General features: G+C 40.0%; 1 protein-coding gene across 3 annotated transcripts in view; it reads right to left on the reverse strand.

The window, feature by feature from the left end:
- U2SURP (U2 snRNP associated SURP domain containing) overlaps window positions 1–9,155 on the reverse strand; it is a 55,923-nt gene extending 46,768 nt beyond the window's left edge. For 2 of the 3 annotated variants that reach the window (XM_019934308.3, XM_019934309.3), the window contains exons 1-2: window positions 8,892–9,001; window positions 198–242 (exon numbers count right to left, since the gene is read on the reverse strand). In XM_019934308.3, the coding sequence (XP_019789867.1) occupies window positions 198–242; window positions 8,892–8,936 (90 nt within the window). In that variant the 5' untranslated portion in view covers window positions 8,937–9,001. Of the gene's footprint in view, window positions 1–197; window positions 243–8,891 lie in introns of all 3 variants that reach the window. The other variant, XM_019934310.3, reaches the window with a different exon arrangement.
- Between the last annotated feature and the right edge of the window lie 4,798 nt (window positions 9,156–13,953).

A 13,953-nucleotide genomic window follows, 5' to 3' on the forward strand; every position in this document is an offset into this window, starting at 1 on the left:
AGGGGCCAACTTACGTAAATAACAGAACACAAAAAAAACACAGAACATCTAGCAAAAAAGGTTAAAGAAAATATGCACATACAACGCAATCATATTTATTTATCAAGTAAAATCATAAGGGACATATCAAGTAGGGATATATACAATAAGAAATTAAATTTTAAGGAAAAAAGGCAACGATTGCCTTTTATACTCACATGGGCATCTGAAGATCCAGATGAATGAACATCTGATGATCTGGTCTGCAAGCATTAAAAATAAAAGCCAACATTTAAATAATCAGAAAATGTATTATGCTAACAAAACAAGTATTTCTTGTGTTACACAATCTTTCCAAACTTGTAGCAATTTCTTCTCAGCTAATAAAACCAAACAAAGGCAATCTCTGACTTACAAAAAAAAATTGTGATCCAAAATAAATGTGTCAGTCAAGTTCAGTCTTCAAATAATGGCACTTTCCAATAAGGTCAAGTGTTAAAGTTTCACCTGATTTTGTTTTAATTGATCTAAATTTCAGATTACATATGACATATAATAATTTATTTGATTTTTCACTATGCAGCTAAGGATGAAGAAGCCAAGCTATAACACTATTAACTAAATAAATAATATGTGGTATCTTTCTGAAATTTTAATTGGAGGCCCAGAATTTAACTCTGGCACTGAGCTGTTTTTATTTTTCAAGGTATTGGGTAGTGAGATTTTACTTATTTTATATATATATTTAAGTATTAAAAGTGAAATCAAGACTCTTGAGATCACAAGTACCTCATCGATCCTAGCTCCCAGTTCTAGATTTCAAATGTAATGCACAAGACAATATATTCATTTTTAAGAAAAAATTGAAGATTTGTATGATGTAGAAAAAAGCCAATAAGATTCCCATGGGTCCACACAGTACTGCTTTACTTATCTTGTTGAAACATAAGGCTAAGAACAGCTGACCGGATTTTCATACTGAATCAATTTATTCCTCTGAACTCCATACTGGACCCTAGGCAAAATCAGCCCAAGACAACCAAGCACTGAGCCACCAGCCATCGACTACCCATCTTTTTTCTGTCCCAACTTTTACTGTGTCCCTCCTATTTCACTTTCTTCTCCCTGCTAACCTTTCCTAAAAGGCAAGGCATCATGAAAGAAATTTTTTTATATTTAAATTTAACCCTGTGAAACCTACTTTGAATCAGTTTGAAATGCACCCATTTGCAGACACTTAAAAAATACAAGACAATAAATAACTCCTCTTAAAAAAGATAAAAAGGGGGCTTCCCTGGTGGCGCAGTGCTTGAGAGTCCTCCTGCCGGTGCAGGGGACACGGGGTTCGTGTCCCGTTCCGGGAAGATCCCACATGCCCCGGAGCAGCTGGGCCCGTAGGCAATGGCCGCTGAGCCTGCGCGTCCGGAGCCTGTGCTCCGCAACGGGAGAAGCCACAACAGTGAGAGGGCCGCGTACCGCAAAAAAAAAAAGAAAGAAAAAGTTCCGTCAAGAGACTGAGTGAATTGAGGAGGAAAAAAAATTCAATTGCCTTCTAATATACCAGTGTTAACCTGCTAGGTAACAAAAATAACAGGGTAATCGTAATAGTGAGAAAAAACATAAAACTAGAAACCAACTAAAGAAATATGTACCACCTGTGCGAAGAAAATACAAACTTCACAAAAGGGTTGTTATTCAAGTCAACTTTTGAAAAGATTCATCACATTCCTAGATGGGAAAACTCATTATTAAGACAAAGTCAACTACACCTAAATTTATTTATGCATTTAATGCAATTTCATTCCACAGCTCAAAATCCTAAAGGGAAGTCTCTGCAAGGGGACTAGGGGGATTGCCAAAAATAATTCTGAAGTTCACCCAGAAGAATAAGCACTAAAGAGCAGATAAGAAAGTGCTAGCCTTTCTTTCATCTATGCCACCACATCCAAATCATCATTTCTAGGATTTAAAAATAACAGCATGGCTTAGGACGATGCATCAGCTGATTTCAATTAACCTAAGATGGTCATATTTAGTGCAAACCAAACATTTTCCACTGATACGCTACACAGCATCAGAATGAAATTTTAGGCTTGAGAACAGTTAAAGAGATGGAAACAGTTAAAGAGATGGAAATAGTAGTGAATAAAAATTTTAAAGGAATAACCAACTTTTAAAGCTAATGGTCCAGGTAATCAGTAAACGTAACACTACTTCTTAAGAGTCTCTCCCTCTACTTAACCTGGAACTGCACTATGTTATTTGTCTTGGGTTTGGGTTTTATGTTTTTACTGAAGAACAGTAAATTAGTGATGCTTAAAGATCTTCTGAAGTCCACAGCACAATCCCTCATCCAAATGAAAAGACCCAAAAGCAAGAAATGAAAAGGCAAAATAAGGGAGACTTGAGGCAATAAAGAAGCAGACACAAGAAAAACTTATCTCAAGTTTGAGAAAGCAGATATAGTACAGATGTGGGGAAGGACAGCAAGGGAAAAAAAAAGGATCATACTGATGGCTGCTGAGGAGATAGAGGTGAAGCCAACTAAAGGATACCATAAAATTTTTTTTCCAGCTGCTCCTACTTTACTTCAATTGAAAAACCGCCACACCTGAGTTTTCAAATTAGCAAGCTAACCACAGCAACATTCCTCCAACACCTCCACTCTGCCTAGTCCGCTCTCCATTCCCATCTGCCTCCTTCCTCCTCACATCCTCTAAAGCATCAACTTACATTTCCACAAGTTTAATAATCACTCCCATAGGAAGCATATCAACACTTTTATTGTGCTGAGATGACTCCCAATTCCTTATCTTCAACCTTGGTGCCTCTCTTGGGTTCCAATCTGTTCTTAAACAACTTCCTGGACATCTTCACCTGAATATCTGCAAGTTCCTCACATCCTATATATATAAAATATAGTTTCCTCCCAAACTAGCTTCTCCTGTTGACCTTCTTACTTCTAACACCGAATGGTAACTTTCAATCAGTCATAATACAGAAGTAGTAAAATGTTAAGAGCACAGACTCTGGAATCAGACTTCCTGTTTTTTAGCACTTACCAGCTTTGTAAACTTGGGCCTAGTTCCTTCACCTGTAATGCTGAATAGCACCTGCCTTATAGGATTGTTGTGAAGGACAAAGACAGGTGAAGCACTAAGAACAGTGTTTGGTACATAAAAGTGCTCAATGAGTGTTAGCCAGCAGCATTATACCAAGGTCATCCTTGACTACTTCCCTCTCCCCCATAACCAACTGAGTCAAATTCTGTTCACCCCACCCCTACTGAAACTCTTCTCTGGGGACCCTTTTTACTAAAGACACTATTGTGGTTCAGATCTTCCCTTTATTCAACCCATTTACTGGGCAACCACTTACCGGTACTGTGCCTTACATCAGATATAAATGTTCTTAGGAGCTAATAAATAAGAGAGACAAGTAAAACAGTGTGGCTATACCACCAGAGCACAGAGGGCAAGCAAATCTTAGTGGGAGTGGGGACGATGTCAGAAAAGCTTCCCAAAGAGTATCTGAGGTGAGATTTTGAAGCAATCTTTAATATTTATCAGCAGCACTACAAAAATCTTCAAACTAATCCTCCTCAATCCCAAATTCTTCCTAAACTATGTCTCCAGAAGAGCTTTCCTAAAGGACTTTCCTGCCTTGAATCTTCCATGGCTCTTTAATTTTATTCCATAGGTTTTAAAGCCGCCACAATTTAGCTCAAACTTATCCTTCCATCTCAGAAACTTTTATCCCTATGCAAATGTCCTATATACATTGGCTAAACCAGAACATGTATCAATCCATTTGCCAGTGATTTATTTTCTTTACCTCACCCATCTCTTTTTTATACCTCTATGTCTACCCTTCAAAACTCTGTTCATTGTTCAAAAGACTCAAACTCCTCTATTCCTGAAGCCTCCCCACCCCACCCTCCAATCAACCAGCTGTCATTTCTTTCCCTAAAGTTTTAGACGCTTCTGATGGCTCTGCTTTGAACTATCATGTGTTGACTCTTTTTCCACTAGACAGCATGTTCCCCAAAACTGATTATCATCTTATTTAATTTTTTCTTCCTCAGAGTCAAACAAAATCTGGCAAGTGACGGAGCCTCAATAAACTTGCTGATGTACCAAGTTGGAACAAGTACCTACACAACAAAATTGCACTTCTCACTATCAACATACTAAGCTGTCCACTCACCAACAAGTAACAGCTACCTAGCTGAATACCACTTTCCAAGACAAACCAAAGTCTACCTCTCAAAAAAATTCATCAAATCTATTGAGTTAAATAATAAACCTGAAATTATCCTTAAAATTACATCCAAAACACTACCAACACATGAAAAGTTGTAAGTACATTTTGAATGATCTGTAATCTAAAATGAGGAAAGCCTGGTGAAAAAAATTAAGTGCTCAAGGAAGAGACATCTAACAGTACCAAATAGCCTCAACTGCTATTGGCAAATGCATCTTGCTTTTAAAAAAAATTATTTCAGCAAAATATCTAGCATGTGGCCAATCTGCAATAAACTGTTAAAGCTACTTAACAGTACAAGAGGCAAATTATTTGTAATATTAATATTTTTGAGTTTAATATCCTGTAGGAAGTTTTGGGCTCTTTTTTGTTTTTTGTTTTTCAAAAATGATGTTCTTTGTAAAAAGTGATAGAGAGGCATGAGTCTTCAACTTGCATACCAAATGAGCCCTCCTCTCATTTGCCTTACTGGCAAATGAGTATTTTTTGTCAATTTATTATACTTTCTAGGAAAAAAAAATCTGCAGGAATAAAAACTAGAAGAGAATAAAAACTAGAAGAGAATAAAAACTAGACTTTCAGGGCTTCCCTGGTGGCGCAGTGGTTGAGAGTCCGCCTGCCGATGCAGGGGACACGGGTTCGTGCCCCGGTCTGGGAGGATCCCACATGATCCCACATACCGCGGAGCAACTGGGCCCCTGAGCCATGGCCGCTGAGCCTGCGAGTCCGGAGCCTGTGCTCCGCAACGGGAGAGGCCACAACAGTGAGAGGCCCGCGTACCGATAATAAAAAAAAAAAAAAAAAAAAGCTAGACTTTCAGAAAACAAATAATTCAATCCAATAAGAGAGAAAAATTTTAAAACCATATTAATAGTCATATTCGAGCACCAGTGCTACAAATACTCGAATTTCTAAAAGACACCAATCAAGAAAATAAAAGTTCCTAATGCCTCTCTCCACCCCAAAACACAGCCTTCCACCCAGAAAACTAACCACCTTATATTTTAAGATAAGACTGTTATCTTATCTTACATCCATATCATAATAAAGATTCAGTTTAAACTAAAACTGGAGAACAAGAAGCCTAATTTTTCAAGGTTTGTGTTTTGTTTGGAGTTTTTGATCATATTTAATTCTTACATACCTTCAGGTACCACCAAAAAAATGTACACAAGCAGTAATATATACCTAAGGATGATGTCTTGAATGGATACTCATTATAACAATACATATTTCGTACAACTGAAATACTTTTGTTAATCAGCAGTCAATTAAAATAGTTCCCACACCAATTTAGCACTGGGTGTCCAAGGAAGCCAGCAGTATTTCCTACTTAGCTCATTTACCTCTCTAACCCAATTTTTGACACTATGGCAAAAAATAAGCACTGTCACAGAGTGAAATAACAGGGCACACAATTCCATTATATTAGTAGTACTACCAGCACAGGAGCTGCAGAGGCAACGAGAATACCACATTCTTCATATCCTCATTGTGCTGAGCAAACAACTCTTACGATCAAAATAAATTAATTTTTATAAATTATATAAAGTTTATATATTATATATTTATATATTAAATTTAACATTTTAAATTATATAATAACATTTTAAATTATATAAAGTTTATATATTGTATATTTATATATTAAATTTAACATTTTTCTAAGCAAACAATCATAGGCTCTTTGCCTCTCCTCCCAAAATCAAAGCTACAACATGGTACCCCCTCCCCCAAAGCATCATTTTAGTCTGGTGATACAAGAATAAATGCACAGGAAATTTTTAGCTAATTCCTAAAACATTTACTGAATTTCTATATTTGTCAGGCTTTAAAATAAAAAGTACAGCAAAATTACACAGAAAATAAAGGGTCTCTTCATCAGGGACAACTACACATAAACGTTAAATCATTTGACTATACAAACTTAAAATGTAATTTTTAAAGCTAAAAGAAACTGTAGAGGTTATCTAATTTAATCTCTTCATTTTGTAATTAAGACACATCAAATAATTTTGCCATTGTCAATAGCAAAAACCCTATTATACATTTTATTTGTTAAATTACCTCAATACCTTAAATTACCTCAATTAGCTCCACTTTTTTTTACTGAGGTATAAATGACATACAACACTATTAGTTTTGGGTATACAACATAATGATTCAGTATTTGTATACACTGCAGAAATTTCATCACAATAAGTCTAGTTAATAGCCATCATCAAACATAGTTACGGAGTTTTTTCTTCTTGTGATGAGAACTTTTAAGATCTACTCTCTTCTTAGCTTTCAAATATGCAATACAGTATTATTAACTATAGTCACCATGCTGTACATTACATCCTCTTGTACATTTAAAAATTAACATTTTCCTCAGGGTCTAGAAATACGATTAACAAGCATCCCTACCCATAGCAATGGGAATTTAACTACCAAAGAGTAAGAATGAACATGAAACTAAAGAATATTTTACTCCATCTGTATGGTAGAATATGTCACTCATCTGCACTCCCCAGAGGAAGAAATCAAAACAGAGATCAAAGGCTAGAAATTCCAAACACTGTCATATTAACCAAAATGATCTTATACTCTCTCCAATAAATTCTGGACTTGTGTTAGAAATAGAAAGTAGTAATCTGAGCAGTCATTATGATAACTGATAACAGATTCTAAATCTCAGGATTAGAATTTAGCCTGACATTTTGAAAAGTAAGTACTTTTTACTTCCTCTAAGAACAAAGGGGAGAGGAAAGGAACTAAGTTTTTTTATGTACTTTATAGATATTCACTCATTTAACCCTTACATCAACCCTGCAGAAAAGGGATTATGTCCATATTACAAACAAGGAAATTGAGACTGAAAAGTTTAAGCAATTTGCCTTGATATCGCAAATATAATTTATTACCAAGTCAGGATTTGAATCCAAATACCTTTTGTTTGTTATCAAAATCCATAATCTCTCTACTACATCACGCACCCTCCTGAGATATTTTACAGACATCGGTAGGAAATCTCTTAACAGCACCAACTGATTATAATCTAAAGCAATATAAACTAAAAAGATTACTGGAAGATCCAACAATTTACTTACAGGGAACAGGCACACAGTCACAACCGTGAGAAGTACTACTAGAGAAGGAGGCCTGAACATATATATACATTAATATGTTTCCAACGTAAGCCAAAGCCTCAAACAGAAGACACTTAAAATACTACTTTGAGTAGAAACAAAAATAGTGAGGCTTGTGCGTGAATTTTATGGATGCACTAGCTTTAGTAACAGTTCCCTAATAGTAAGCAGGGCTGTTTTTGTCAGAGTCCGCTGAGGAAGCGGGCAGTCATGTACCCAACCTGGTGAGCCCCTCCTCACCAAGGAGAAATGTACTGGGGAGGGGAGAAACAAACAAGGAGTGAACGCAGGTTGTAAAGCAGCCAAGACTGGCCCTCTACCACAGTTTCTACATAACTAAAAGATTTCTGGTAAATCCATTACTAATTACGAACTAATTATAAACATCATTCACCAAATGGCATAAAGACTATGATTTAATAGAAACTGAGAAAGCAGGTGTATAATAGCTTACGTTTCCCAGAACAAACTGTACACACAAGACTAGACCCCTCTACCGTAAACGTAACTTCCTCATAACCTACTTACTATCACACACACTCTTTAAGACGTAAGCCCTTAGAACCTTTAAGTATTACACTTCTTGCATCAGCATCAAAAAGCTTAACAACTACTTCGGGCACTATTACTTTTAATATCGTGTTGGAGGTGAAAAACTCAAAGCAAAAAACGATTAAGTGACCCGTCCAGGACGGCAATTTAGGACCTGATGCTAATCACAACCTAACTAACGCTAAACGACTTCTACAGCTCAGTGGTTTCACAATACGTGCACACGGTTCCCTGTAAACTCAAAAGCAATGTACTAATCTTAGGTGGCTTCCAAGTCTATGAAAGTTTTCCTTTCAGAAGAAGCGGAAGACCCCGAGTCCTCGAAAACGAACCCTCCAAAGAAGGGCTCATTTTACACTTCCTCTTATGTGAGCTAAGACCACGTGTAGAGCGTAGCATTAACCTTGGCGAGGCATCACCGCAAAGGAGAACTGCACTTCCCACCCCGCTTCCTTCCACTATTGGTCCTCCCCTCACAATTTGCGGCCCTAAAGATTATTTATTCCCTGGAGGACGTGAAGGAAATTGAGCGAGGCCGAAAGCGTGCGAGAACCAAACCCAAAGAGCCGAGGAAACAGAGGCAGACACTTAAGCACCGGGAAGCGATTCCCGCCTCTCCCAGGCTCTGTCCCGCGGCCTCAGAGCTCAGTAAGCTGAAATACAGGGGCGCGTTTTCCCGACTTCAGACCTCAGTCTAAATCACTGATTTCACTCCAGTTCTAAGCGGGAGCCGAACTACTCACGCCACCCGCCCTGGGCCCGCCAGTCTCGAGCCGAATCCAGGCTGGGACTAAGGGGAGATACCAGGCCTCTCAACCTGCGCACCACGGTGCGTCTGCGCCCGGCCTACCACCGCGACCAGAACGCGGACCCCCACCCCAATCTCCTCCCTCTGGCCAGAAGCGTCTGTAGTCCCCAGACGACAGTGATACACTCACTGACTTACTAAGTCCTCTAAGAAATTACCTTTGAACTGGCCTTCTGAGAGCCGCCTGGCGTTTTGTCCGCCATCTTCAGCTTTGCCCCTCCTTCAGCAGCGGCAGCAGCGCGGGCGAGTCGAGCGCCGAAAGACTCGATCTCAGCGGAGCCCGCCTGAGGCGCGTGCAAGCCCGAATAGTCGACTGCCGACTTGGCGAAATTCAAGAGGAGCTTCGCCACGTGACTTCGGTGCTGGTCATTTCCCGGGCCCGCCCATTCCGCTGAATATTTGGGGGCGTCTCTGTGGCGTGTCGCGTTATTGGGCCCGAGAATTTAGAGAATCTTCTCGTCCTGGCTTTCAGGGCCGGTCGATAGTTCACTCTTTTTCCAGCACCAACCGTTGGTAGGTGCGAGCCAGTTGCACTTGCTGGGCGAGGAGGGAAAGTCTTCTTAAAGAAGAAGTGCGTCGTCAGCTGGGGAGGAGCCTTTACTTCAACTCAGAAAATAAATCTGGAGCCGACCGGGGTCCGGCGCTCCGTGGACAGAGATGGTGTTCGCGCCACCTCTGTCGCTCACACCCTAGTGGGAAGGGCAAACTTGCAGTCTGTTCAAGTTAATTTAAAATAGAGTGGTGTCCGGAAGCGGAGGAGGGAAGCTTTTGACCCAACCTGAGGTTCCGGCAGTGGGGTTATCGGATAGACTCTGGGTCAAAACGGCTACATGCAGAGAGAGGGTGAATAAAAGAAAAATCATAAACAGATGGTATTCTAAATCTAGCATCCATGTAAGTTGTGTGTCATTTAAGAATTACATTTTACGGTTTTTTCATTTTTAATCACATAAATGGAGGGGAGCGCCATAAAGCTTTCTGTACTTAGCTTTTTGGGTTTTGGTTTTTTAAATTCTTAATAGGATCTATAGTCAAAGAAGGAAAGCTTGCTTGAGGTCATTCCTGAGCCAAACCAGGCAAGGAAAATGGAAAGGGCTTTCCAAGCAGAGGGAGTCGTTGAAATAAAAGCCTGGTGGCATGAATCAGGACAGCCCAGTCACGTTAAGCAGTCCCGTTTTATTAGACCAGGTTTTGGGAATCGACGTGGCTGGAGAAGTGGTTGAGAGCAAGCTCACACAGGACCCTGAGGTAACCAGTGTGCTTAGGGAATTAGAATTCTATTCCAAGGATGAAGAGCGGCCCTCAACACAGTTAAGTAGGGCTGTGATGTGGTCAGATTTTAAGTTTTAAAAGATTGCTCTGATCACTGGGGGAAGGGAGGAAGAAGGGTTCATGACCTTCTCCTGAATTCATTTATTCAAAATATTTTTGAGCCCGTTTTGTGTGTAAAAGCCTGCACGAAATGTTGAGAGGCTTACAGAGATGCCTAAAACACATTATCTTCATATGATTTAAGATTTAATGAGGAACAAAAAAAAAGATTTAATGAGGAATAGGGGAGAGAAGGGAACAGCAAACTAACTAACGCTGTAGAATTCAATTTATGCTGCAAGGAAGGGTCATTAGCTGTGGGAACCCTGAAAGAATTAATTCTAAAGGTAGGGGTTGAGCAAAGAGTTGGGGGGAGGTTTCACAGAGAAGGATGCATTTGAGCCAACTCTGAGGAAGTAGAATTTTGTCTGTTGGATGGTGTTAGGAGGGAGAGGGAGGGGAGGTTGGCGTGGTGGTGAGGGAAGCTGGATCTGACACATGGAAAGACTGACAGTCATATGTGCCAGGCTGAGGAATCAGCAGGCCAGGTAGGGCTCCTGTTCTGTGTGAGGGGATGGGGGTAGAAGAACAGACAGTAAACAAATAAGCAAACAAGGAATGGCCAGAAAGTAACAAGTGCTATACTTGAAATGGAATGATGCTTTAGAATCTCCAGTCCTGCTGAATTTATTTTCGAGCCCAGCTTTTTTCACTTCTGGGCTTCTCCCCCCTACCCTTGTCCTGACTGCTAATTGAAGGCTAATCGATTTCTTTTTATACTCTTATTGAAGATATCCCTTCCTCCAGGAAGACTTACAGACCTCCCTCCCCTACCAAGCCTAAGAAAGAGACTGCTTCTGTTACCATAGGAACCTGTTTCGCGCTCAAGATGCTCATCGCACCAGATCTTCATTGTCTGTTTACAATCTAGGATTAGAAAATGAAATCATCAGCTGAGATGAAGGGAGAATTGTGGGCTTGGCCGTGCCAAGTCATGTTCTGGCAATGCTGCAGGCTGACTTTGTCACTGTAAAGTGAATATATACATACTTTTCATTTAGATCCCTAAAGTCCTACTTCACGTAAAAATCATTTTTATTAAATGTTTATGCCTAAAGACTTGAACATAAAGGAACATAGACTTCTTCTCTCTCTTCTTTTTCATACAGTAAAGCCCCAAAGGAAGTCAAACAAATATGGCCTGACTAGAAATGGTACATAGGCTTTTATTAAGGCCTAATTAAGTACACTCTTAAAAACTCACAATCACGATTGAGAGCAGAGTTCTCCTCAATAGGTACATGTTAAGTTGTGGCCCTGTTACTCAAGCCACAAATCAAGGAGGATGAAAGGGCATGAATATGAATATGATTGGAAGTTTACAGAACCTGAAATTTTTAATTAGATTCACAATTATTATTGCCAAGTGACTACACATGAAGAGTAAGAAAATCATACAATTTACTGCAATTAGTATTACTTTTTTACAATCACACTGAACCCATACCATTCTTCTCTTCCTGGCGTGTTGGTTCTCTAGTCCTACACCTGTCATCTGTTTGCAAGGGTTCTCCCCAAAGCTACATTTGACTGAGATTACAAAGTAGTGCCAGATGCAGTCCGCAGAGGTGTTTTGTTTGGCTCAAGCAGGGAGGGTTTTTTCTTTGAATTTTGATCATTTTTTAATTGGGAGACTTGACTTTTTTCTACTCAGGATTTCCAGTTTTTCTTGAAAAATGGGCAAGTCTGGGAACAATCCGGTGGAGGTGAGCCACAGGGAGCTCTTGGGAAGAGGGGTCCAGGGCTTCGCCACACACGGTGGACGAGTGCCCCACACAGGCCTGCTTGTAGGCCTATGAGTTATCTACTTCTCATGTACAATGTAAGTCTCAGCAGGGGTAACGATCAAAATATTTAACAATCAGTCCCCCGGCACCAAGAACAGACTTACCTGTTAGGCACAGAGGACGCAGTGTCTAGGGCCCATTTACTTTTAAGGGCCTCCCAAAATGTTTTAATTTCTTTTAAAATAAGGGGGGGGAGGGAAAGATGGAGTGGAGAGGCTGAAACAATAGCAGCATTTCACAGTACACGCAGTGAAAGGTAGAGACTTTAAAAATGATTGCCCTCAGGCTAACGTCTCCTCTATTGTGCCAATGAACTGCTCCTAGTTGGTGGCACTCTCTAGAGAATGTTTAAGCAGCTCTCCCTGCTCTTTAGGCTTCAGGATATAGGTTGGTGAAAGGACAATCCCATCCATTTGTTCATTTGGCAGTTCTGAATTTCTAGCATGTGCCAGGTTCTGCAGAAAGAAGATAAAAGGGAGGAAGGGAGAGCTAAAAATCCAACTTAGCTTATCTGCTGAGAGATCCTAGCCGCTTCTAGGGATAGGTAACAGCCTCCAAGGAGGGTGTGGTCTGTGTGGACTGGAAGATTCTTTCTGATTAACCTGATGGCCTGCCCCACCCCACAATGCTACCCTGACAAGTAAAATTTCAGTGTCAATAACAGCTTCTCCCTTTTCTCCCCCCCAGCAAAAAAAATGTACTTATTGATGATATATAGAATTCCTTTGACAATAGTAATTAGCAGTGGAATTTTTTTTAACTACAATGCCCAGGATGTAGGGAGGTAAGAAGTATATAAAAAACAGTGTCAGGGGCTTCCCTGGTGGCGCAGTGGTTGAGAGTCCGCCTGCCGATGCAGGGGATGCGGGTTCGTGCCCCGGTCCAGGAGGATCCCACATGCCGCGGAGCGGCTGGGCCCGTGAGCCACGGCCGCTGGGCCTGCGCGTCCGGAGCCTGTGCTCCGCAACGGGAAAGGCCACAATGGTGAGAGGCCTGGGTACCGCAAAAAAAAACCAAAAAACAAAACAGCGTCAGAAAGCATATAGCCCAAGAATGGTCTGGTAACATGTTGAAGATAATAAAAATTGCTATTTTAGCTTTGATCCTGGGGAGATTCCCCTTACTGTGTAGCAATTATTGTATCAACAATATAGTAAAACCTAGGATGGTCCAGATAGGGTATTGTGGAAATGGGTGTTTCTAAGTTTGTGTGTGTGTGTATGTGTGTGTGACAAAGGAGGACTGAAGGTGCTCAGCGCAAGTCACAACAACGAGCAGAGGGCAACATCTCCTAGGGAGAACTCACTTGCATGGCCTGGCAGTCCAAAGGTGGGCTCGGCTTGGACCACCAGGTAATATGAAGGCTAGGTGGAGAATGAAGTTATGGAGAGAAAATAAAACAAGACTTTTTCTCTGATCAATTTCATTTGGTTGCCAACAACAGAAGCCCAGCTGTAGTGGTCTTAAGCACATAAGACTCTCTTTTCACAGTGCTATCATGGTAAGTCTTTCTCTTAAGGAACATGGCATACTTTTCTTCTTTTCTAAGTTTTGTTCTGTTTCCTTTGTATTGACTTTGCACATTTCTTGTTACCCTAATTCTTAGTTTTTTTAATTTTTTGTTACTGCAAATAGGATGTTTTTCCATTATTTATATGTGTCCTAGGTAATTTTATATGTTGATTACTATGCATGAATGTTGTACCTACCACTTTGCTGAATTCTTTTATTGTTTGTATAGTTTTTCACATTTTCTTTTGGACTTTCATTTCATTGGCAAATAACTATAAGTTTACCTCCTCTCGTCCCACTTTTTTTTTTCTATCTTTTGTGTAATAACATTAGCCATGCATCCAGCATAACAATAAGTAAGAATGGTACTAATGGATATCCCTGTCTTGTTCCTGACTTCGATGAGAATGCTTTTAGTGTTCTTACGAGGATGAGGGTGACTTTAGGGTTGTAAGTTGAATTATTAATTAATATATATTAATTATATATTAATTATTTAGCCAAGCATGGAACTGAAAATACAGAATTTTTAATTCTCATAGATAACTTG

The sequence above is a fragment of the Tursiops truncatus genome, chromosome 4 (genome assembly GCF_011762595.2).
Source record: "Tursiops truncatus isolate mTurTru1 chromosome 4, mTurTru1.mat.Y, whole genome shotgun sequence".
NCBI classification, from domain to species: domain Eukaryota; kingdom Metazoa; phylum Chordata; class Mammalia; order Artiodactyla; family Delphinidae; genus Tursiops; species Tursiops truncatus.